This window comes from Ornithodoros turicata, chromosome 6, assembly GCF_037126465.1.
Source record: "Ornithodoros turicata isolate Travis chromosome 6, ASM3712646v1, whole genome shotgun sequence".
In the NCBI taxonomy this organism is placed as follows: domain Eukaryota; kingdom Metazoa; phylum Arthropoda; class Arachnida; order Ixodida; family Argasidae; genus Ornithodoros; species Ornithodoros turicata.
The window spans coordinates 54,358,783-54,376,452 of record NC_088206.1 but is presented as its reverse complement, the minus strand read 5'-3'; the positions used below and the strand labels follow the sequence as shown (position 1 = coordinate 54,376,452).

General features: G+C 44.3%; 4 protein-coding genes across 6 annotated transcripts; 2 read left to right on the top strand and 2 right to left on the bottom strand.

The window, feature by feature from the left end:
- Nucleotides 1-922: 922 nt before the first annotated feature.
- On the bottom strand, nt 923-4,280 carry LOC135396736 (intraflagellar transport protein 43 homolog). 3 transcript variants are annotated; one of them, XM_064627875.1, is made up of 9 exons: nt 3,643-4,041; nt 3,530-3,586; nt 3,311-3,390; nt 1,787-1,828; nt 1,490-1,575; nt 1,347-1,419; nt 1,220-1,289; nt 1,097-1,156; nt 923-1,034 (listed from the first exon to the last, which is right to left on the bottom strand). In XM_064627875.1, the coding sequence occupies exons 1-9, from the start codon at nt 3,808-3,810 to the stop codon at nt 951-953; spliced, it is 720 nt and encodes a 239-aa protein (XP_064483945.1). In that variant the 5' UTR covers nt 3,811-4,041; the 3' UTR covers nt 923-950. The 3 variants fall into 3 exon arrangements, with proteins under 3 accessions (XP_064483945.1, XP_064483944.1, XP_064483946.1); XM_064627874.1 differs by having other exon boundaries at nt 923-1,156; nt 3,643-4,273; XM_064627876.1 differs by lacking the exon at nt 1,787-1,828 and having other exon boundaries at nt 923-1,156; nt 3,643-4,280.
- On the top strand, nt 3,954-6,251 carry LOC135396734 (G protein pathway suppressor 2-like). The gene has a single exon (XM_064627872.1). The coding sequence runs from the start codon at nt 4,065-4,067 to the stop codon at nt 5,061-5,063; it is 999 nt and encodes a 332-aa protein (XP_064483942.1). The 5' UTR covers nt 3,954-4,064; the 3' UTR covers nt 5,064-6,251.
- Nucleotides 6,252-8,517: 2,266 nt separating this feature from the next.
- On the bottom strand, nt 8,518-12,179 carry LOC135396731 (probable RNA-binding protein EIF1AD). The gene is made up of 5 exons (XM_064627868.1): nt 11,968-12,179; nt 10,211-10,298; nt 9,951-10,059; nt 9,782-9,890; nt 8,518-8,680 (listed from the first exon to the last, which is right to left on the bottom strand). The coding sequence occupies exons 2-5, from the start codon at nt 10,295-10,297 to the stop codon at nt 8,536-8,538; spliced, it is 450 nt and encodes a 149-aa protein (XP_064483938.1). The 5' UTR covers nt 10,298; nt 11,968-12,179; the 3' UTR covers nt 8,518-8,535.
- Nucleotides 12,180-12,200: 21 nt separating this feature from the next.
- LOC135396732 (barrier-to-autointegration factor-like) lies at nt 12,201-17,280 on the top strand. Its single transcript, XM_064627869.1, has 3 exons — nt 12,201-12,550; nt 12,817-12,962; nt 16,794-17,280. Exons 2-3 carry the CDS (start codon nt 12,837-12,839, stop codon nt 16,938-16,940), a joined length of 273 nt encoding a protein of 90 aa, XP_064483939.1. The 5' UTR covers nt 12,201-12,550; nt 12,817-12,836; the 3' UTR covers nt 16,941-17,280.
- Nucleotides 17,281-17,670: the final 390 nt, after the last annotated feature.

Genomic DNA, 17,670 nt, shown 5'->3' with positions numbered 1-17,670 from the left:
CAAAGCCAAGCCCAAGCACACGAACGACAAAATAAAATAAATAAAGCAAAACACCCTAGCGACGCCTCTTGGGCAATCCTTCTGTTATTCAATTTTACAATTTTTTCCCCTCAAATTTGGAGTCTTTGTGTCTAGATTTCGCCTGTGGTGCCCCACAAGATACACGGATTTCGAAAGCATTATGCGAATCACCGCCTGTGCCTCGCTAACCTTGCCGACCTCGCCGGCTTGTACGTCGCCGCAATTTTCGCACATGTCGATAATGGGCTTAAAATTCTGATAGTAATTTCTGGTTCCCTTATGTTTACATTTAGTTAAAAGCCTATGACACCAGAGTAAGTACTCCTCGCACATTGCCGTACTTCTCGTTGGCTGGACAGATATAGTCTAGAGAACACTGCTGCAGGCAACGGCATGCCGATCATGAAACCGTATTCTTTGTTTAATCTCGGCAGAAAGTTTTGTTGGCTTATATGGTCTTTAATAGATTTTATTCCATTTTCCGCAGCTTCTACAATGCTACCGGCCCTGTTCGCAGCATTGCGTGTGTATGCGCCATACATAACGTTTCCCGTGGCTTTGGTTGTTGGATTCGTGGGCTACAATTTTGAAAGCCTAGTCTCTGACAGACGTACCCCGAGCAGAAAACTGAGTGTGGAAGAAGAGCGCGAAGAGCGAAGGCTGCGTGAACTGGACTCGCAAGGGGATGTCACAGAAGTGGATGCGCTCAAGGACAAAAAGTTTGTGCCAAAGACTGTATTAGATAGGAATATTTCGCCATCTCTTCGGACTTTAGATACGTGATCATATTTAACGCGTGCACCATATAGGTGCGTAGGTCCCCACAGCACACCTACCCTGTTTACCTTCTCTTTTTTTTTTTTTATTCTGTTACAAGCCCAGCATATGAAATACCTGTACGAGAGTGACATAAAAATGTTTTATTGCCTCTATTTATCTGTGCTAGCAGAGTCTTTGCTGATGGTAGTCAGTACTTCCGTAAAAAGGACGTCCCAGGTCCAGGGGACATCTGGCTGCAGATACCAATAGTTTTGGTATTGTAAGTAAGTGCATTACACTGCTGATATGCCACTACCTCTTTCAGATCTCCCTCTGGGGATAGGTACCTCGCAAGCAGACGGAGGTCTATTCCATCCTAATGGGATAAGAGCACACAGAAGAGCTCAAAAAAGCAAAAACATCAAATAACGTAACATACGAGCTTTGAAAATGGCGCTTGCTTCAGCAGGTCCCCATCCAAGTGTTGAAACGGCTCCAGCTGACTTGCGCTGACACAAAATACTATTTAACTGTCTGGAAGCAGCTTTCAGCTCGTGTACGTTTACCTCGGAGCCTGTGCCACTTGAGATGTGAGGTCCTCCTTTTCCGCTTCATTCAAGTCTGGTATTATGGGCATATCTGGAAAATTATTAAGCATCAAAAGATGTAATTCATGGTTCTCTGTAATGACAAGACAGGTTCACATTACCTGCGTCTGAGTCGTCGTCTCTGTCGAGTATTGTTTCTGTCTTGGGTACCTTTGGCGCGTCTTTCATCACAGAGTTGTTGTCAGCCCTGGCACCGGCAATGCAGCATTTAAAATTGGCAAGAGTAGGGGTACAGGCAGGTTCCATTGAACCATACATTTGAAACGTTTATCATGCAAGCTTTGTGTTGTGCATGCTGACTGAGCTGTAGTTGGGGATTGCAATGGGACTTTGTGACCCCGAAAATCGACACACGTGTATAAGCATGATTGTAATAGTGCAATCTAAAATACACTCACGTTTTGACAGTGCTCTGGGCACGTGTTGACTGCCGTCTGAAACTGGCGTGTTCACGTACAAGGGGAGTGAGAAAGAAGGATAACATTGGAAGTGATTATTGCGACATGCAGCTGAGAGCAATTCACTGTGAATTGTAGTTGTCACAGGCATGCAGGTCGAGATTGATTTGTTTCAGCACCTACAGAGCCAATTGAAGATACCTCGCAAAAAAAAAAAAAATTTTTTTTGTGTGTTCTGCAACTGATGGGCATAAAAAAAATTATCTTCTCTACAGGTAATGTTCGGGCAGACAACCCATGAATATCTCTCTACGAGTCAAACTTTGGGATTTGTGATAAGATTATTTTACTGTGGCTGATGCACTTCCGTCTTGTCACTTTGTGATGGTGGCACTTATTATGATGAAAGATGGACGTCACTGAAATGGTTAGCCAGCTGTAGGACTCAAACCCACATCTTCTGGATTGCCGGTCCAGAGCTCTACCAATTGAGCTAAGCTAACACACCTCCCCAGCGACTTCCAAGGGCGCGTCATCTGAAGTGACAAATCATCAACTCTCTCTCATTCATCCCCCTTTCACTCTTACATTTTTCTCACTCATACACGCAATCATACGACCAGATCGACGCAAGCGGCAACTGTTGAACAATGAGAGAACTGATACTGAGAATACATACAAGACGAGGCCTTGTATGTATTCGCCCTTCTTTATTGTTTCAGCCTCAGAACATCAGTTCTCTCAATGCACTTATGTTTAGCGTGCAATTATTGCTTACTGATTGGCATAACCTGTCTTTCATACCTTCTCTGCTATTTTCTTTGCTATTCTAGCTATATTGAAGTTGTATTAGTTGGCTGGCAGTACTCTGCAAATCTGCTCCTCGTGATCAGTAGGTCCTTTTCTTAGAGCCAGTCGCATGTTTTCCAGCCAAGTTTTTTTTGTTTTATAAACAGCAAAATATAATCGCGATTATAGGACAGATCAACCTTTGGTGCCACCGGCAAATTACAAACTAAAGGGGCGGGCAACACGTTTTTAGGGACTTTAGTTTAACTTCTGCCAGAAGCACAATAGAGCAACGTAACTAGGATTACCGTTTATCGCTTATTAGGACGATAGGACTGTTAGGATTAGGACTGTTTATCGCGTTTTATTAGGAACACTTTATTTATAGTTTATAACCTCTGTATATACTGTACCAGGTGTTCTTTAAAGTGGATAAATGTCTGCACTACAGTTATAAGGAATTTTAATTTTAGAAAATAGATGTCTGTATAGATAATTTGATTGCATGATAGTGCAACACACAGTGGGGGAGAACAAATGCGTGTAAGCCGTGCCTTTGGTGTGATTTATATATTTTGGTGTAACGTGACAGAGAAAGAACAGAGTTATTTTATCACTGATTTATGTATATGACTAAATTAGGGGTCCATACTTATAGACTTCTTTTTTATTGTGTGCGTGACCATAAGTTGGTGCACACCAAACAGACTTTTACATGGTGATTGTCTGACCCACCGAAACAGTCCAGATGACCCTTCATCAGCCCAGCCGCTGTTCCTTCTTGGCTTCGGCGGCGGCTTCGAGATTTCACCACCCTGTTGATATTTAAATACGTAATTCCACAAGCGAAATGAACTTTTTTTTTTTAACACTCAAACTCAACTATGCCTCCAAGAAAAAACAGAGAGGGGATGGGAGGGAGGAGTGCCTCCCCATTCCTCGCACGACTCGCACCTTTGCATCGTTGGCATTGCCGAATAGATTAGATCGTCGCCTTCGCGTAACGTCTGACTGAAAGAGGTTCAGACAGTTTTAGTTGACAGATTGAATAAGGTGCAAATAATCACCTTTTTAATTGGCGATTCGAGATCTACCCCAAAGTCCAAATCTTCCATCGCGTTATTAATTTGTGAGATGAGTAACTGTGTTTGTAAACGAATGTTGCTAAGCAACGGGAAGTAGGTTGCGTCGTCTGCTCGAACGGGGGATGTCTGCTGATGCGCATTAGTGCCCATCAGTCATTCAACAAACATGAAATCGCGTGTCCGACAAACTGATGTCTACGACCGGTTTAAGAATGAACACAATAAAAACTGAGATGGCGACACAGGATTCCTACTTTTTTTGCTTTTCGCAATCGCAATGATCGGAACCGAAGAGGCGGCGCCACCGCCGACTGTTTACAAGATGATCGGTCACGGCTGATGAAGTGCTTCGCAAGCTTTACTTCTTTACCTCCTTTGCCGATGTTTTGCCAAGTGAATCCAATATGCCTGCATTAATCGAACGTCCTAAAATGAGCCTTCAGATGTGGGCAGCCCTTAAGGCCCACATTATGCGAGAAAGGGAACGTAAGAAGCAGGAGCAAGAAGCCGACGAAGCCATCGAGAGGTTGCGGCGCGAACAGGAACAGAAGCGCAAGCAGGACCAAATGACATTGGAAGAGATAAAAGATCAGGTAGTTCAGTCCGAAAAGAAGCTTAAAGAACTGAAAGATGAAAAACACCAGCTGTTTATGCAATTGAAAAAAGTCCTGCATGAAGACGAAACACGACGGCGAGCGTTGATCAAGGAAGCGAATGAAATGGCAGCCGCTAGTCAAGCTTATGCATCCCATCAAGGCATTGCAGTGACGCAGCCACAGTCGCTTTACATTCAAAATGTCGGTCGGACGCCAGTACTGTACAAGATGACACCGCAGACCAACAACTCGCTCCACTCGGTGTCGCTGAAACGGCCTCTGACACCGTCACCGCCTCCTCCTCATGCAACTTCCGCGTACCAACCTCAGTACACTTACAAAGCGCAAGTTACTGCATTTGGCCCCAAATTGATACCGTACCCGTCTTCTGTCGCGCAGCAAGCAACGCCCGTTTACTACACAACCCATCACATCGTATCCGGAGCGTCGTCTGCGATGACGGACGCGGCCATTTACAGTTACGGAGCGCAGTATGCGGCTCCTGCCGTATCACCTAGAAAGCATCTAGCTGTTCCTTCCACAGCGTACGGTCACGTCACTCAAGGCTTCACGCGAGCCATCCCGCAGCAGCTTGAACACGGCAACCCGAAACCATCGGCCTACCCATCTGACGAAAAATTTTACGTCCAAGCGGGTGTCATGCAGCGTGCCCCGGTGGGTGGGTCGCTGACAACCGGCCAGCCAGTGGTGGCGGTTCAGCGACAGCTTGGAGGGACGTTCGGGGCCCAGCAAGCACTTCAGCAGCGTCACCCGTATCCTAGTCAGCAAGGGACACGTTTTTACTGAAGAAGTGTTGAAATGTAAGGAGACGTGTCGCAGCCAAACAAAGAAGTATTAAAGTGAATGTTTTACTTTACCAAGACAAAAGCCTAGAAGGCTAGCGAAGGAATGCACCACATGCACTCGATGGTGCATAGCAATATTTATCGAATGCATGTTCACAAAAAGAATACTAAAATTATAACTGCAAACATATATTAATGTTACACGATATATTTGTGAAATTATTTACTTCGTTATGGCTAGGTAAACCCGCAGTTCAGTTGAAGAATTGATCTGAGGCAATGTGAAGAAGGAAAAGCCTTATGTCAGCTACGTTTCCAATCCCAGCAAGTTTAGACTTTTTTATTCAATATGTAATAGAGCGGTGCTTCCAGAGCAGTGGTTGATACTGTTCTGAATACTAGCAATACTACAGCTTATTGCTACGTAAGGGATGTTGTTGTTGTCCCCAATGTCAGCCTGTTATTTTTGCTTTGCACACCTGCTGCTTTTTCTTATTGCTTTTGTTCCTGGCTGAGCAACACCACTGCGGATTTCTGCATCACACGTACCAAGCTTTCCACGGGAGAATATGCCATTCCAAGAGACTCTGTTAACTAGGGCTCTGTTTTAAGCAGCAGCATAGGCTACCATACACTGTTGCTCTTTTTGCATAGTCACTTCTGTTACGATGACGAGTAATTCCACTATTGTGTGTTACACATTTGTTTCAAATGACTAGTCTATGGGGACAGTGGCATTATTGCAATCACATAGTCACATTTTGCCATATATGTGCACTGTGCTCTCGAAGAAGGCACAGTTCTCAAAAGTCAACATGATGTTTGCGCATGTCTTACAGTTAAATAGTTATAAGGAGAATGGCACCTCCCTTGATCTCACAGTGGTAATGAAGGTAAAGAGAGGCTTGTGCAGACAATGTTACCGTTCAATGCTGCTTTCTCCTCATAAGGTCCCTTTCGACGAAAATCTTTCACCCACCATAGGGGAAGGCTTTCACCTACTATACAATAATAACCCTATGCATAATTCTGCACAGTTGATCTTTTGGAGAACATCAAACTGTTGCGCACTTTTCATATGTGTGGAGCAAATGGATGTCGACTTTGTCTGAGAGAATGTTTTTGCCAAAATTAATTTTGCGACTGTATTTATTCAAAAGTAATAAAGTTTTTCCCCATTTAACATCCAGTAGCAGTTTCTCAATCACATTAGCATGATGTGTGCATTCATGTGGAATGTAAGTCTGTGTGCGGGGCCACATTAACGTACATTTGATCAGATTTAGCTGCCTGGCTTCATTAAAATCCATGATGCCACGGGTGTTACGAGAGTTGGGGGGTGAGGGCGCCCTGCCTCCCAACCCCATGGAGCTCCAAGACCAACTCTGGAAATTGCGAGCTCCTTACATACAGGCTGTCACAATTTATACTGGGATGTCGTCATAATAATTCACCAGATCCTCGGCATGTCAGAGATTTCGATCCTGGTCATTCTGTTGTCTACTGTCTATTGGTTGCATGCTCTGCCCCCTCCTTGGAAGCTCTTTGCCATTCCCAGGAAAAAAATCCTGGAAACGCCTGCGGCTCATGCTGACGAGAAGTTTCTAGGATTGCTTGAAGCCAGTCATGTGGTCTGTCATGGTCTGGCTCGTGGACAAACCATGGTCCAGGAGCAGTTGCTCTTCTGTAGATGTTACTACTGTGGTTTAGAAAAGCTGTGTGTCGTGAATCAGGTTTTGGTTTCAATGTTCTGTCCTATGCCACAACAAAAGATCTGAGAATTCACTCGTGAATTCATGTTTTGATGATGATTAGTTCAGTAAATAGAATTTTTCAAATAATGAGGAATACTGGACTTATCGGCAGAATGCCACTTTACTGGATTTACGAGTGTGAAAATGGCACCTATAAATTTTGATGATAAAGAAAGCTCTAATATACGAGGAGCATCCAAATAGTAAGTTTCGTTTCCAAATATTGGCAGCTTTCTTCATATTTAAAATGTTTAGGGCAACAGAGCGGCCCGTCGCCTCTCGTATTTGCGGCATGCAGTCGAATGGAAGGCTCGTAAAGAAAAGACGACGAAAACGGTTTCGTTGTGGCCGGTGTTGCCATGTGCCAGTCATTGTGGAATGAAGCCACCACGAACTAGCCCACAACACTTTAGTGCACATAACAGCAGGCAGCATCACTCTAGGATGTAAGGATGCAAAAACTGATGCCCCGCTATGACGGGCTTACCCGAAAGCCCGAGCCCAGCCCGGCCCATGGGCCGGATAAAGCCTTCTTTCTGCGGGCCTGGGTTGTGCTCAGGTTTGACCATTATGAGCCTGGGCTGGGCCTGTACACTGCCAGGCCTCAGTCGGGCTCGAGCCTGTGTTACCCCACTGTTGATTAGCCATGGTCAACTTTTACAGCCCGTGTATTATATTATTTTATATATTATGTATTATTATTATTATATTTATATTACTTTACTATATTACTTATTATATTTTATATATTATGTATTGTATTATATTATATTATATTATTATTATAAATTTCCCAGGCTGGGGCCGGGGCTTCAAAACCTAGAAATTAATCCGGCTTGGGCCGAGCCCGGGACAGGTATGAAGCCATCAGGCCAGGCGAGTAAATCAAAAGAAGGCAGGGTTCCCGTGCAGTGCTCTACTCTGGATGTCCTGCACCCCCCCCCCCCCCCCTCAATTTCCGTCTTTACAAAGTAGTTTCGATTGACCTTAGGTAGTGTAGTAGGATGCTGTCCAAAGCAGGAACACCCCCCTCAGAAAGATTCTAGATCCAACTCTGGTGGAGACTGTGCAGATAGTAGTGAAACCCATGATACGTGAAATGCAAAGATATTTGTGAGACCCATATACCCCTCGTATACCCAGTGTCACACTTTGTCTGGGGGGATTTATGAAAAGGATTACGATGCACCTTCCTATCTTAATTATTTAGGATCTAGTTTTGTTGGGTTGTAAACAGTTTACCACTCTTCCGACAAGAAAGCCTACTCCAAAATCTGCCGTTTTTCCGGGGCAATTTCCTCGCACTATATTGGCTCGAACCTTTTTCTCAACACCGCAATGACATCGGTGCACCAGCGGGAACAGATGTTGTCATTGGGCCGAACTTTTATCTTTCCTAATTAAAAAGTTCCTTGGTAAATATTTATGAGATCACTAGTGCAGCTATAAGGTGGCTAACTCAATCGAGGACATAGCACCAATTATTATAACTGAAAAAAAAAATAAAAAAAGAGGCATCTTCCCATTTTGAAAAAATTCTGAAATAGGTGAAAGTTCTTTTGCTTATGATTACATTTATTACCTATTTATTTCATTACTTTAGCCTTTGGCTATTAGACCTTGTGAATACGTAAAAACTGCATTCAATATGTTTCTCAGGGCTGACACAACTCTAGTTGTGCGACAAGAAAGACGCACACATAAATAGAGCAACAGTCCTTATTCTGTGTCTTCAGAAGATTCACTTTCTTCATATACAACATTTGGTCTATTTGTATTGACAAAGAGTTCACTCTCTTCGTCTTCTGAACTGCTGCTCTTGACATCAATGTCTTCGCTGTTCTGTTCCTCGAAACCTTTCGGCCTGAAAATAAAAGCGAATTCAGATTACTTTCATGCCATGAAATTAAAACTGTGCTATAAGACCTGAAATTACTTAGAGCAACAGTCTCATGGCGGACTACGTACTCAGAACCACGACCTACTAGATTATGATGACCATGTCATAATCAGCAATCCCTATGAGGAGCCCATCCGCACGATCCGCTAGGGGCACTACTGATAGGCCTGCGACATCTACATCATGATTGGACAATGGAAATTTGGATTTTGAATGCGCAGAAGCAGATGTAAAACTACCGTAGCAGATGACAGCAACAACTCCTATGAAAACGCGTAGAATGATGATGATAATCAACTTTAGAAAGAAGCATCTCCCGTGGGACATTCACCGCTTGTGCAAAAATACTAAGTACATACAAAGTACTGCTGAAATTGAGTAAGCAATAGCTGGGCCGATGAGTAGCGCTACCGCTAGCTTCTAAATGCACCGCTGGGAAGAGTGCTTATGACATGGTCGTTATAATCTAGTAGGTCATGGTCAGAACACAAACCAGTCTATTCTCTGCCACTGATAACACAACAGTAGAAATCCTCTTGCACCACAATGCCATGGTTATTAATTCAAGGAATTAATTATTAAAAGTTGCATAGCTTCCCACAAGCTCTGCTGGCAACAGCAACATATGTCACGTCTCCTTGAATACAGGCGAGGGAGGGCTCTAGCCCCCTCGCTCTGCCCCTGGGAGTGTTAGCAGGTTCAGGTTCAGGTTCAGGTTGTGCTTCGTCCCCTTTGAAGCGGGGCAGTTTCCTAAGGAAACACAAGCACATAGAACATGTGCTAGGGGCAGGGCCGGCAATAGGGGGGAGTAAGGCGACCGCCTTAGGCCCAGCGCACGAAGCCCTCAACCAGGGATTACTTTTTTTTTAAATACCAATTATGCACTTAATCGTGTGAAACAGGCCCCGCGATGTGCCTTTGCCTCAGGCCCCGCACACCCCTAGCACCGGCCCTGGCTAGGGGTATTCATATTAGGATTGAGTTTTTCCCTCAACTCCTTCATTCCATATCTGTGTTGCAGCAATCATCAGACACACTTCTTGCACACCATACAAATGCCTTCACCATTTTCCCTCTTCTTTAATGTACTTGATCTGGTCCCTGTACAGTATACGAGTGATCTCGGCCTTCACCCTGTCACCTTCTTCAATGGGATCCACGATGACAAAGTCGCCTGGAATTCATTATTATTTTTAGCGGAGATATGTAAGTGAACAAGGTAAAAATAACCCACCTCTTTTTACCCAGATATTTTTTCTGAATTTTGTCGGCATGCTCACAAGAAAAGTCTCGCCAGACGAACTTTCAACCTCGTGAAGGTTGTTACCCCGCCCAGAGAGAATCTGAAATGCAAATTCCCTATAGGAAATATGTGACTGATACACCCATGACGCAGAAACAAGACTGCCACCCATGCAACTTCTGAAGTGTAGTGATCACGGCAATGTTGGTCCGCCACTAATGAAACTTTCAGATGTTCTGATGGATGCTTACCCGAACTATTTGCTGATGTTCATTCGGGAGCACATATTCTTCCAGCACCTCTTTAGTGACATGCTTTATCTTTGTTGTCTTTGACATCCTAAGGAGGACAGAGCAAGTAAATATCTGCAAGATGATGGCCATAATAATGAACAAAGTTGTGGGATACATCCGAGCTGGTGTATTGATATAGAAGATGGCATTTCGTAGAGCTTGAGGAGTAGAACACAGAACGTGTCATAGAACGAGTCTCGTCGTGTCCCCTTCTCTCTGTTCTACTCCTCAAGCTCAAGGAAATGTCATCTTCTACATCAAGACGCCTTCCATATGTAGCTGTAGTTGTGCTCAACCTAGAATGGCACATCAGGTACTGTGAGGTTCTTCTAGATTTGTTCATGACACCCAACAGAAGCACGGTGGAGAACAGAAGGGCTAACACAACACGAACAACCACCTTGCTGTGTCAGTCCTTGTTCCTATTCTTCACTATGCTTCGTTGGATCTCAACCAACTCTCCTGTTATTGTGCGCTTGTGGTTCATGACATGTAACATGTGATCATGACATTCATGAATATCATTAATATAAGGTGAGTTCCTGCAGATGTATCAGCTTTCACCTCACCTCAATCTAACGGGTTAATATTAAGAAGGTGTGCTCCTGACTTTTATTCCCACACAGGTGATATGTAGAGGTCGGGCCAAGTGTATGCAGCTTCCGATGTAACTACTATTGTCGTTATCGATGTATTTATTTGTTTGTCTTTGATGGTTCCACTTTAAATGCCACATCCTGTTTATTCACAATAACAGCAACACTCCTCACCAGGGACGTCGGAATTCCTTCACAGCAGGGGGGGAGTCCTAACCTGACCTAACCCAGAGGAGCCATTTACGTGCTTATTAGAAACAACTGATCTATGCAATCCTATGACTGTAGCAGTTCTAACACATATGGGAAGGCCACCTTGCGTTCTTGATTACCTTGAGGCAAAAAAGAAATTGGCGTTTGACCAGCACAAACTGGAACATCGGTTGATTGCTTCATTAAGTGCGGTAAGAGAAATAGAAGTAAGCGAGTGGTGGCGTGTTCCGTCACTTTTGATTGTTGTTCTTGTCAAAAGTGCAATGTTTTTGTCTGCAAAGGGTGTCATTATTGTTGGTCTAAAAAGGCTCTGCCAAGTGTCCTGGCCATGGCTCAGGCAAAGACAGCAGATATGCTGTACGAGCCATCAAGCACACAAGCGAACTGCTTCAAGACTGCTCGCCACAGGATAAGAGTCTCCCTTTCTAGCCTCGAATGTTTCCCTGCGGTGATCAAAAACAAGTCGACATCCTTTGCTGGAGCGAAATCTTCGTTCTCCTGTATGATCTAAGCAAGGCGACTGAACGGCATGTCGCTACTCGTCGCGCAGCAGGTTCGCATATACAGTATCACATCGGGTGGATTGTGCTTATTCGGCTGTTTGTTTTCACTCTGTGAGGTAACAGAACCGAAAGCAAGTCTGTCTCGGACAACACCTACAGATGAAGGATGGGGTACTGGGACCCTCAGAGCGATGTTCAAAGGGGGGGGGGGGGGACCGCCCCCTCTGCCCCACCTTCCGATGCATCTGCCTCACTGTCAACTCAAATCTTCGACCTCGCTAGAGAACATCTTACGTATGCACGAAAGTGACATTACTTTCGCCTGATGTAACCGCTGCCGTACGCACTGCACGTCAAATCAACATCCACTGTCAACACACGTGGGTTGGAGGCAGTGGCATACCTTCAAATGCTCGCTACCGCACTTTCCACAAAAGTTGAAATTCCACGGCCACTTGCATGAGGATGGAATCATCTACGTGAAACCACCAAGCGCATCTGGAAATGTGCCGTTCGTTTTTAAGACTTCTTCGTTGTATTATTTACGGACCTTTCCCCACACACAACAACAGAAGGGGGCAGCCATATTTGAGCGAGGCGTGTTTAGATCTGAGTTCAAGAGTGCCAAATTAGATGGTCGATGGTCATAGCAGTAACCTTGGTCCCTTTGTGATTGGAGTTCAATTAAAATTTTCTCATATTTCAACCAAATTTGCTGTGGCTATCTACATGTGATTATAGAACACATAAAGTGATAAGTTATTCGACCATTCCGCTTCACGTTTCGCTGGTTTCACGCTTCACGCGCGTGGAAAGGTTTCCGGCGATTCCCGGTTCCAGGGTGCAGTGTTGGCAGTGTGCAGCGGTTCGTCTTTGAAACGGTGTCGTAATTTCGTTGTCGATAGCCTGTGAAGTAAACCAAAATTTACCCTTGGCGTTGATTAACGCCTGCTTGGAACAACCCAACCAACGGATAAATTCGAGAAGTAAGTACCTGCATTTCGAGTAAACCTTTCCTCTGTGACGACAGAACATGTATCATGCCGCTAACGGTCGGACAAGTTCATAACCATTTTAGGCTAAACTATAGGAATGACAGCTAGCGTGTAAACTAATGGATAGCTTGTACTCATTTTACGTGTCCTCGATGCCATTTTCTAACGTTACAGTACACCGTCGCCGCTGTACCCGTTTCCTGTGGGTCGTTTTCGCTGGGCGGTTGATAACTAGTTTTACTATGAATCCTTTTCAGACAATAACCGCTTGGCAACGATGTCATCAACATCACAAAAGCACAGAAACTTCGTGTCAGAGCCCATGGGCGAGAAACCAGTGACAGATCTTGCTGGCATTGGAGAAATCCTGGGGAAACGACTGGAACGAAAAGGGTTTGACAAAGTGAGTTGTGTGAAGTGTTTCCTCCTAAAGAGACTCGTTGGGCCTGATTACATCGGATCAAAGCTGGCACAAGGCGGTGTTTCTGGACACTATGTTGTCACACACAGAAAATGTGCAGGATGCTGAGAGGTTGCACTTTTTAAGTGATCATTCGGGTTACTTGCACTTCGGCACAAGTCAACTCCATCCGCTGCTGTGATTTGCTTATGTGGGCCTCACAGTCATAATATAGTGGATCTGCATGCTTCAAACTGTTGCTTGTGCACTGATCATGTTGTGAAAACAGCCAGTCAAAGACAACATATTTAGAGCACATTTGTACGCTTTCAAAGCAAAACCCGTAAAATATTTGCACTAACAAAACGTGTGAATGAGCTTCCCCATCTGCCTGGAGTCCACCTTCTCGTTGTGTGCCCCATTCTCAATGTGCAGCCGTCGCGTAGCGTGAGGGGGCCCGCAGGGGTGGTCGCTGTGGACAAAAGATTTTTTTTTGCTCACATTGTCGACAGAGAGAAAGAAAGCTCGAACTAAAAACAGTGAAACTGTTTTATCACTTGAAAAAATCTCAACTTTTTAACATTGGGCGCTCTTGGAACAATTCTCTGGGTGCCTCAAAGACTGAGGTGATTGAAGCGAGGTTCGATAAACCACGCTGATGTAAAAGTGTATTCTGTGTGCCGCAGCAGTAGACTGTGTGCGTTGAGACTGCAGCACATATTCTCAACGTGAAGTAACCGAAGCGCAAAGTCTTATGAAGTGCACTGTACTGGATAGGGGGCGATTCTGATGCATTCCTGTTATATGTCTCGTTTGGGGACGCGGTACTCCTTTCTCCCCGGGCACTGGGAACCCGCGCTACGCCACTGGACTATATTCTGTGCTAGCAGAGGTACACCTCTCTGACTGTAGCTCTTGAGTTTTGTCTGAGTACAGTATTGCACAAGTCAGTTTTAGATGGCCAATGTCATGGCATACCAAAGGCAATCGTGTGAAAGGCAGGTAATATGACTAAGGGCTGGTTTTTCTGGTGTGGCAGGGAATCAAATCCTGTAGTTTTCTGTGGAAAGTGCTTGTGCATCTTGGCTGTAGGTAGACACATGAAGACAAAATTTTTATAAACTTACATGACCTAGAAGTAAAGTGTCTACAAATCCAAAATGCAGTTGTAGCTAAGCATCACACAGTACTATGTGACACTTGTACGAGCACTCTACTTCACACCATAGAACTTTCATAATAACTAGAAACCAAGACAGCGAAAGGGGCATCTCAACATGTGAGCTGCCATGATTGATGCGGTAGGCCTAGCATGTTGCCAGTGGTGTCTCCTATGAGTTCCGGGCGCCATTCTTTCATGTCGCAGCACAAGGTTTAAACCGTAAGATACTCATTCCCGAAGGAGTCCATGCGCTCACGTAATGGCAGAGAAAACACACACACTTCGCACACGGCATGGTACACGGAGCCCAGCGGATGTGACTTGCATTGGATTGGATACCATTGCGCAGAACGCACCTGGTCTTCATACGTGTAAAAGGCTGTGGCCGAATCCAGAATATCGATCATGGCGCCTCCCGTACTTGGACATTGGGAGAGAGTCTTGCCTCTGTACAACTCCTTTGCTCTCCCCCATCACTTTCTCTCCCAGCTTTTCTTCTAGTCTTTCTCCTTACGATTTTTATGCCTTATACAGGCCGTTCCTCAAGTGAAACGAACAGAGAAGGAAAGACACATCACGCTGAATGGTTTGCAAGCAGCCAATTTGAACAGCGCCTCATGTGAGATGCCATGGCCCCTCCCTAGTTGGAGATGCAAGTGCAGATAATCAAAGAACCACACAAACATGTCGTTGATGAGCACATGAACTGTTTTTTAAATCTTTCGTTTCCAGTGTAGTGGCACCGACGACGGTGCCTGTCCTTCCTCACACGTGCGGTGGTCACACACATTCATTCGTAGTCGTGCTCACGAAGAGTACAGGCCTCTTGTCTGCCAGCTGGCACTTGCTAATTTTTCTCCACCACGCCTTGCGGCACCGGTTTCATACTGATGGAATGGATCTCAGTGAAAGTAGCACACCACACTGTCAATAACGGAATAATTTTCTGCAGCGAGTGAGGCACATTGCCGGTTTGACGTCGCAGTACTGAAGTCCAGTGGCCACGAAATTCTTGCCGCAGGAGCATTTTTGACAAAGAAATTGCGCTGTAGCAAAGCTTTGGTCAGCCAAGATAATTTATGTGCATGTTTTTATGCACTGCTTGACAAAGTACGGGCCGTTTTCAACCAGTTGGTGTAACCTCTCCATGCTCCTTAAAGGTGATGCGACACTTTCTCTGATGTGTTGAAGCATATCATATATGCATCGTACTCAATATGAGAACACCGGGAAAAAAAGAATTTTTCCTCTCGCTACATTGGTTCGAAAAATAGGCGCAGCCACGAAAGGACGACCCACAGTGTGACCTCACGGACCCCTCTCCCCCATTTGGCTTGGGAGACGCGCGTCTTCGCTCGCTGCTCCTGTGTGACATCACCGATGTCGCTTCTTCGGTGCCGTTTTTCTTCGTACCTGCTCACGTCGTGGACCTGAAAACTTGAATATGGGATGATGTCGTGTGGTAGAATAGTTTTTCGTATTTATCTTAGAAAGCTGGAAACCAACTGTCACAACACCTTTAACTATTCATTTGTGACCTATTTACTGACTTACCCTTGTACAACAAATGATTGTCGACTGACATGCAAGAAAAAACCCTTTCCTCGTATAGGACAACATTATGCTTTGAATTATGGATATCACAGCAAGGCACTAAAAGCATGACTTTTCTCTCTTCTGCACAATAAAAACATGCTGAATAGAAAGCAAGTGAAGCAGAGTGATATACATACTACACACAGTGCGGAATGACTCCAAATATGTGAAATGGCACCCACCTGCGGCACTTACACAATGCCAGTCTTCCATGTGAAGAATTACGTGTTGTTAAGTGCGGGGCCTTTAAAGGGGCAGTGCAAGTGAAGAGTATGGGAGTGACATTTTAGATTGTTGTGAAGGGAATCGTTTTTCAGGAGCAACCACAGAGAATATTTCAGATGAGAGGCCTATTTCCGCAGTGTAGTTTACGAGAGTGCTATAAATTGCATTGGTCTCTCAAGTCTCTTATCGATGAGTCACTCCAAATGCTGCGACAACAGAGTGAAAGTGTTGTGGAGAATTATGGGAAAACGCTTATGAAAAATCGTCACAGATAGGGAGTGTCGTTATCTGAGGGTTTCCCCGATTTTTTGCGATAGTTTCCCTCGAACAGGTTTTCAAGAATTCAGGTAAAACCAGATACCTACCTGAAATCCTTGCGGTCCTTCAACTTGTCGTTCCAGGTAAATTGTCAGAAAAGTGAATCATAATATGAGCAAAGCGAGCTATTTGTGACAACCTATTTGTCCTCCTTTTATAATCCCCTCCTGCAGGAGTCAAAGACGAGCTCTCGTGGAGCTCCGGCAAGTGTTTGAATACCACAGTCATTCACTGCCTCAGTTCCGAGAAGAAATATAAAGATTCTTATTTCTTGTCCCATTTCCACAGCAATGGCTTCTTTCATATGCCTTTCGTTTCACCCGAAAATTCCTCGATGACATATCAAACAGATTGTAGGGCCCGATTTCTCCTCGAACTCTCGTGTGTAAACAGCACCCGATTTTTCCCCCCGAATTTGAAAAATCATAGAACCCGAAAATGAAGAACCCTATGTATTTTGGTCACCAGCTCACTTGCTTCTTAGCAATTCTTTCATAATATTGAATTCTCATAGAGAGTTATTCTCATTGCAGGCATACGTTGTCCTCGGACAGTTTCTTGTGCTTAAGAAGAACCGGGAGCTGTTCATCGAGTGGTTGAAAGACATCTCCATGGCAAACACGAAACATGCGGCTGACTGCTATCAGTGTTTGTACGATTGGTGTGACGAGTTCTTGTAGTGATGTCGCATTGCTTAGGAGTGTAAATACCCATGAAATCACATGCTAACTGTATTTCTACAGTTTCTTTACTATGCTTTTACAGTTCTTAATGTCCTTGCTTTTGCATAGACACTGAAGGTATCGTCCCTTGTATTTGCCTAGCATACGTTTGCAACTTTAAAATAGGAGCAGTCATCAGTACTTACAGATATGAAGGTGCATGGAATGTTTGAAGTGTAACCTATTGAACATTTTCTGATGCGTGCTTCTACTTTCGCTGCTGGAGTGTATGCAGCATCACTGTCTGAGAAGTTTTGAGGAAGTATTTTCAGAGAATAAAACACGAGGAAACAAACTGCTTCTTTGTTGTCAAAACAAATATTGTCAAACAACATTTGTCGCAACTTATAACTAAAACAGATTTCTCCTTGTGTAGCGGATACGCTAATTCATTTCCACAAAAAGTAGAGCTTCACTGTTTTTACAGTATCCTGCTCTCGGTAGATTGTCTGCAGTGTAGCCATCATGATAATTCATTTTAAAAGCAAAATATTGCCTCGCCATTTTCACAGCCTTTTGCTCCTCGGAAGAATAGACTGCTTTGACACCTTCGGTCCCTCAGAACTCTGAATAGATTATTTCATAGAGTCGTGAACTAGTGGTAATTGTTGATAGATTGTTGGTCACATATCGACTGTGTTAATTTGTTTCAAAAACATATTGTGCCTCACCATTCTCACAGCACATT

Excerpts from the sequence above, each read along its gene's own strand:
- LOC135396736 (XM_064627874.1), bottom strand. The coding sequence starts at position 3,810 with ATGGGCACTAATGCGCATCAGCAGACATCCCCCGTTCGAGCAGACGAC. Across the intron at positions 3,587-3,642 it reads TCGAATCGCCAATTAAAAAG|TCAGACGTTACGCGAAGGCG; the intron begins GTGATTATTTGC and ends AACCTCTTTCAG. Across the intron at positions 3,391-3,529 it reads GCAATGCCAACGATGCAAAG|GGTGGTGAAATCTCGAAGCC; the intron begins GTGCGAGTCGTG and ends AAATATCAACAG.
- LOC135396731 (XM_064627868.1), bottom strand. The coding sequence starts at position 10,297 with ATGTCAAAGACAACAAAGATAAAGCATGTCACTAAAGAGGTGCTGGAA. Across the intron at positions 10,060-10,210 it reads AACATCAGCAAATAGTTCGG|ATTCTCTCTGGGCGGGGTAA; the intron begins GTAAGCATCCAT and ends TTTGCATTTCAG. Across the intron at positions 8,681-9,781 it reads ATTAAAGAAGAGGGAAAATG|GCCGAAAGGTTTCGAGGAAC; the intron begins GTGAAGGCATTT and ends TTTTATTTTCAG.
- LOC135396734 (XM_064627872.1), top strand. The coding sequence starts at position 4,065 with ATGCCTGCATTAATCGAACGTCCTAAAATGAGCCTTCAGATGTGGGCA.
- LOC135396732 (XM_064627869.1), top strand. The coding sequence starts at position 12,837 with ATGTCATCAACATCACAAAAGCACAGAAACTTCGTGTCAGAGCCCATG. Across the intron at positions 12,963-16,793 it reads AACGAAAAGGGTTTGACAAA|GCATACGTTGTCCTCGGACA; the intron begins GTGAGTTGTGTG and ends TTCTCATTGCAG.